Consider the following 6865-nt stretch of genomic DNA (forward strand, 5'->3'; position numbering starts at 1 on the left):
TCATGAATCCTATTAGAAATGTTCACCTTAATTGGGAATGCATGACAACCCAGATTCAGATCCTTATAGAAGCACTTCCTGTGGATTGAGTGGTGTGTGTTGGCATGGATTCAATCCCTGTCTGACCTTGGAAACAATTGGCAAAGCATCCAGACAGAATAATGCTGTAGAAAGTCTAATGAATGAATGATGCACTGTAAGTATTCATTAGAGAAAGTTGATAGGAGGTCCATACAGTGTGAGTGTTTTTAGTGTTATCTGCACTGCCTGGTCTCAACGCTCGACTCAGATGTCCTAAAGACAGAGGGTTATATTGCATTTGTCATTGTATTTTGTTGTACTTAAGTTGTGATATTGCTGACTATCCATAATGTACATTTTACAGTTTAACAAAATATAATGTAAATACCATATAATTTTAATTTTAATTTGTTTGTTATATTTAAAGTATTAAATTTTTTGTTTATATAAAAAATAATTAAAATATAATGCATACAAATGTGTTTTCTTTTTGTTTTTACACACACACAAAAAACATAAATTGAAATGTTTTATGTGTGTCTGTGCAGGGGCCTGGTTGAAGAGCAGTCTGGGATACGTCCAGAGGGAGGGGAAACAGTTAACTTTCACATACTTTGCCCCTCAGCTTGGCTATTGGGTCGCAGCCATGTCTCCCATAAACACAGGTAACACTGATCTATTTCTGGGCACTTGTCAATTTTGTTTAGATGACTCTGCATTCTTTGACCTTTTTTTTTGGCCATTAATGGAGAGAGGAGCCTGATGGGCAGACATACAAGTGCTTTGTGGCAGAATGAGTTATTGACTTCTGTAGTTGTTTGCACATTCACTGTGCTATATATATCCACCAGCTGAGAGAATAATGTCATTATGTTGGGGATTTTAGTCTGACATAAAAATGATGTTTATGTGAAATCACTCCCTTTAAAAGTGTTATTGATGGATGCTGTGGAGGTCAGGAGGACAGTTAAATTCACAACAAGTATGTATTTTTTGCTGTAGGTCCAGTTGTGGCGAAGGACATTAGCACTTATCACACTGTCTTTCTGCTGGCCATTCTAGGAGGCATGGCCCTTATACTGCTCTTCCTGCTCTGTCTGCTGCTCTACTATTGCAGGTGTATCTTTTTTTTTTCTTTTTCTTTTTGTCAGAGGACGTACAAATTATCATAAAAACAGTTTTAATTTACTGTTAACACTGTTGACACGGTTACTGTTATAACATAGTAACTAGTGGTGGGTGATATGACCAATATATTATATCACTGTCTTTGATATCCATTTCTTTTGATGCCATATAAATTTAATAGTTCTTGTCACCAGTGTCAATATCACAAAACAACTCAAGCTCACTGAAGACAAGTAAACAGTCAGTGATTAAATAAGAATAAGAACCAAATTAAAACCTAACCTAAAATCAATTACATAGGACAAAAAAACTACAGTAAAACAAATAAAAAAAGAAATGCTACATACATTGTATAAAGAAAGTATCTGTATAAAAAAAACACTGCATATTATTTACTGTGCAAATTAAATATATATTTCTTAGTTAAAATTAAAGTTACAAAAGTGAATTAGTCAAGAGCAGTGGGAGATTTCATCCTTTTTTCTTTTCTTTTTTTATATTAACATGAATGACAGACAACAGAATTATTAGACTGCTGTCGCTTTAAGAGCGCCAGACCCAGATCCAGTATATTGTTAATCATCATGTGTTTTCTTTCTCAGCTGTTTGCTTTCACTTAATACCTAAATTACTGTGTTTACCAGGATACTTGCAAAGACGGGCATTTTGACACAAGTGTATGTATTTAACCCTTCACGGCCTATAAAGCTGCAAAAATAAAAGTTCAATACTCCCACGCTCTACAAACAATGCATGCCTTTCAGCGCTCAAAAACTCTTTCAGACAGTGCCTACATGTAGCGAAATGAGTTCTCTTTAGCTGTTGATTGTATTTAAATGGCTTAAAATCACTTGTTTTTAAACCGCAGTGCTTGAAAATGTGTGCCAATGGTAAGTTTTTGTGACCACCTAGCACACAACATAGTGAGCATGTTACTGTGATCGAGACAAGAGTCAAAAATCTCTACCGCTTGAAAAATTTCCACTGGTATATCAGCCACCCATAATAGTAACATACAGTATGACATAAACATGTACAGGATGATGATGCATCATCTGATATTTTAAGAGAAATAAATACTGTTTTGGGAGTTAGTGATCTCTGTGGTCAAAAGCAAAATTAAAGTTTTTCTTTAGTGCTTATGAGATCATGTTTCTGTGCTTTCAGAAGGAAGTGTGCCCGCTCCCGGCCTGCCCACAGGAAGTTTACTCTGTCCTCTGATTTAGATGCTTCTAAACGAGACCAGGCTACTTCCATGTCCCACCTGAACCTCATCAGTGAGACTCACCTAGACCACAATGGGGCAGAGCCAGACATGCACACACCTATGCTTAAACCCACCCCCTACGACTCCTCCACCAATGAGCTTGCAGCTTCGCACAGCAAGCTCCATAGCCAAGGATCCAACCACTACAAACACTCAGTAGAGATATTTCCCCTCAAATCGGCTTGTTCAAACAATCCTTCCCAGGGTTATGATTCCCTGGCGGGACGTGGAGAGTACCGGCGGAGCTATACGTCCATCACGACTTCATCCTTCCATCCCCTCCACATGTCCATCTCATCCTCTTACCCCCATCCATTGCATCACACGACCTCTGCAGGACGACTGTCTTCGGAGAGTAAATCAAGCTTGCGTGAAAACCGTCTCTCTCCTGTTTCAGTCGCATCCACAAGTCCAGCCAGATCCCCAGAGCGGGAGCAAGGAATCGAGCGGCGGCCAGCTGACTACATGTTGTCCCGCTCCGTAGACCATCTGGAGCGCCCCACCCCACTTCCCCGACCTGGAGCCCTGCTCTGTTGCACCTCCGAATTGCAAGTTAACCAAGGGGAAGAAACCTACCGCAAAGCTCGTCCCACCCTCGTCATCCCCGCCCACTACATGCGACTTCCAGGGACACACCCACTGTCAGGCCAAGCTCTGCTTTTGCAGTCAGACGAACAGAGCGAATTGGAAAGCATTCAGGCGGAACTCAGTGCGTGCCATCAGCCCCAAGGCCAAGTCCCGCACCCGTGGGGCAAAGTAGAGCAGGAAGGAGGGACGCAAGGGAAGGGAGATGACCTAGGCGGAGGAGTTGAGGAATGGATGTTGCAGACAGCTGCTCTTTCCACTGATCTCTCCATCCCCAACTCGCTCAGCCAAGCGGGCCTGGATGTGGTGCAGATGAACGGAGAAGATCAGCTTCTGGCCGAAAAGACTTTGATGGAGCTCCGAGGAGGAAAGCCGCTCCCTCACCCCAGAGCTTGGTTCGTGTCACTGGACGGCCGCTCCAATGCACACATCCGTCATTCCTACATCGACCTGCAGAGGGCAGGATGCAACAGCAGTTGTGTCGGAAGTAATGACGCCAGTCTGGACTCTGGGGTTGACATGAGCGACGTCACACCTGGGCGGTGTGTTCGTGATAAAGTCGGGGGCAAAACTGAAGCTGGGGCTCAGCCTGCTTTGCCCGTGGTTGAATATACACCACTAGTGTTTGTAGAGGACTCGAATGCTAATGCAGAGAGCTGTGGTAGCCCAACACCAGTCTGCAGTCCTGAAGAACACTCTCAAGGGGGTTTTATGCAGGAAAAAGAGAGGGAAGAGGAAGACGAAGGGAGTTTGTCTCCCCCGTCGCCTCCACCTGAGCTTCCTTCTCCACCACCTCTCCCTGAGCCTGTGGTTGAAATGGTGGAAGAGACAGGGACAGGTAGCGTTGTTTTCAGGGCTGAGGAGACTCAAATGCACATGGGCAGCAGCCGGCCAGACAACCTGGTCGTCCCTGATGATGGTGGAGAAGACGAGAACAAGAAGAGTCCATGGCAGAAACGAGAGGAGCGACCACTACTGGCCTTTAACCTAAAATGACAAAACACAAAGGATAGTTCACCAAAAAAATTAAAAATATCATCATTTACTCATCCTGTAGTTCCATACCCGTTTAAATTTATTCTGTGGGTTGAAGCATTCTTCATTCTAACAGTTGAAGCATTCTTCAGAATATTATGCTGTCTTGCTGAACATAAAAGATGTCAAACAGGTTTGGAATGCTATGAGGGATGAGTAAATGCTGACAGAAGACATTTTTGGTGAACTGTCCCTTTAAGTGTTTCCCTGTGGACTGTAAGCTGGACTGTTGAATGGAGTTGCCTTATGAGCGCAGGTCTGTGCGTGGCTGTTTGCCTGTGGCAATGAAAGCCAAGAAAGCCATAGCACAAATAAATATTGGAGCAGCTCTGCCTCAAAACAGAATGAGGACAAACAATCTGAAGTTTTCAAGCAAAACAAACAAAAAATAAAACACCATTAAATACCAACAATTTAATGCACAACTGCTATGGCTTTCCAAACATACACTTTGAGCAAAAAATTTCGCAAGCCATTATATTGACGGTAATATGTTGTTTAAGCTTTATGAGATGCTGCTTTTTATGAGCAATATGACATCTAGTGGCAACATTTGAACACTGCAACTGCAACTTCACCACTAAGTGTTTTCCACCACTTATTTTTGAACATTTTATGAGATGACCAGTGGAATTTCTTCCACATCTTAATGGGTAGAAGAAAAAAAAAACTGAAAAAACACTATAATGCGATCTACAGTCTAAATAGCACCCATGTTTTATTTTATTATCGTGCAATCAGAATTAGAATACAGCTGAAGCTTTGTGAAACCAAATAAGTTTACATAATGCACCATTTGTTCTTGTTAATCAGTCATTTTAAGCTGTGTCGAGCCGAGTTTAAATGTGCGTTTCTTTTGACCTTAGGATTACAGTAGAACTTTTGCCAACATTGCTTCAGGGCAGCAGATCCACCTGTTGAAGAAAAAAACACTATGCATTGCTTTAAACTTAAGGATCATGTAGCTTGAGATGTCTCTTTTTTTATTTTAACCACTGTATTTTAATTTGTTGTTTTGTTATGATTTTTTTGGCTTGAACTTGCCTTAGCATGCGAGTGTTGTGGACAGCACATTCAGACGAGGGCTGGATTCAATCGCACTCACTCACATAAACACAAACAGCCACCAGCTTTTCTCTCCCAAACTGCTGTTTTTTTTTGTCTTAAGTGCCTTTCTAGCGATCGTTTATATTCCTCATTAGATTTACTTTTCCTCTCCACCATTATCAGTTCAGTATCAGTGCGTCATATGATTTATTGTTTCTCACAATATATTGACTCCAAGTGGCATTACCCCCTTTAATCTCATTGTTTGTGTAAGTGTTTTAATACTGTATCTGGATATACAGTGGAGTCTAAAAAGTCTGAAACCACACTAAAAATCTGGGATTTAGAATCTATTTGAACCTTTTTAAGGTTTTGACAGAATTGTAACAATAGTTGATGTAAATAGTTAGGATTTGATTTAGGTGACTAATAAAATAAGCAAATTTGTTCATGCAGCTAAATGTGCTGCTGTCATTAAAGCCAAAAACTTTTTACCCCACTGCAACTTTACTTAAATTGTTATACCAAAAATATTTGTCATAGGGAAAAAAAAAATCACATTTTTTTATTCAAAATTGTTTTTATTATAAAAATTATTTCTTGTTTAATCATTCTTACTAGTAGTGTCAGACTTTTGAAACCACCTGTATGTTCACATTTACATTTAATCATTTAGCAGACGCTTTTATCCAAAGTGATTTTCAGCACATCTTATTATTCTGGTTTATTGTTTTGCCTTGTATGTATGTACATATTCATTCTCCCAGTTGTTTATGCTTGTGTGTTGCTTGGTGTATCTGCTGTAGACATGCTATGCAGTGTGTGTATGTACTGATGTAGGACTGAAAGCGTCATATTATTTGGAAGCTGTAGAAAGTCTGGCTTGTTGCCAGGGTAACCACTTTGTAAGAAACCTTGTCACTCTGCTCTTCAGCAATCTACTTTGAATGTCTGGACTGGTTGCTTGTTTTATGATTCAGGCCTATTATCCCAATAAAGCCAAAAAACCTGATCGACAGTAATTGAATACTATTTTTTCAACATATCCAATGCTGATGGAATACAATCAAATCATAAACGAGATCCATCAGGGTCACTTTATGCTGGGTCAGTTGTGACCGATCTTGGACTGGCTGACAGTGCAACATACAGATATTTATTTTAATCTGCACTTTTAGGGCTATTAATCAAGGGTTGATGAAAGTTATATTAATGTTTTACACTAATTCAAGACCATGAGAAGAGTTTCATATTACACTGTACAGAATGAGCTTATTGAAATATATCTGCTTGACAAACATGGTCTGTTTTCACTAAAAAAGGTTATCTAAAATATATTTTTTATTTTGCAAAAAGTATTAAGAATAGACCAAGAAGCACGCGTTTCAGCCCATGCTTTCTTAAGTGCTTATGGGGCAAAAAAGCAACAACATTTATATAGGCACAATTGCAAATTGTTGACAGATGATCTTAATCAATGAGGGATAATTGTCATGCCAACAATTTCCATTTACAAAAAAAAAAAAACATGGAAGATCCATTTTAATCCAATCAGGATAAAAAATAAAAAAAAGCCTCTCTTTGTAACAATTTTCTATCACGGTTACCACCTCTGCTATAGAGAACCCTCTCAATGGCCAGGAATTTGAAATCAGAAAAAGAATGTTTTGCAGACTCAAATTGACGAAAAAATGGAGATGTGTGATCTTGCCTCCTGATAGCACTCATATGTTTAACAATTGTAGTCGGCAATGCACGTTTAACAGTAAAGGGCAAGAACAC

The 6865-nt window shown here is 39.8% G+C and overlaps 1 protein-coding gene across 1 annotated transcript in view; it reads left to right on the forward strand.

Moving 5' to 3' along the window:
* The window catches only part of fam171a1 (family with sequence similarity 171 member A1), a 32160-nt gene extending 26059 nt beyond the window's left edge, over positions 1-6101 (forward strand). The window contains exons 6-8 of the mRNA XM_059567955.1: positions 570-686; positions 1024-1138; positions 2317-6101. Coding sequence (XP_059423938.1) covers positions 570-686; positions 1024-1138; positions 2317-3997 — 1913 coding nt within the window. The 3' untranslated portion in view covers positions 3998-6101. The remainder of the gene's footprint in view (positions 1-569; positions 687-1023; positions 1139-2316) is intronic.
* The last annotated feature ends 764 nt before the right edge of the window (positions 6102-6865 follow it).

This window comes from Carassius carassius, chromosome 15 (assembly GCF_963082965.1).
Source record: "Carassius carassius chromosome 15, fCarCar2.1, whole genome shotgun sequence".
Lineage (NCBI taxonomy): Eukaryota > Metazoa > Chordata > Actinopteri > Cypriniformes > Cyprinidae > Carassius > Carassius carassius.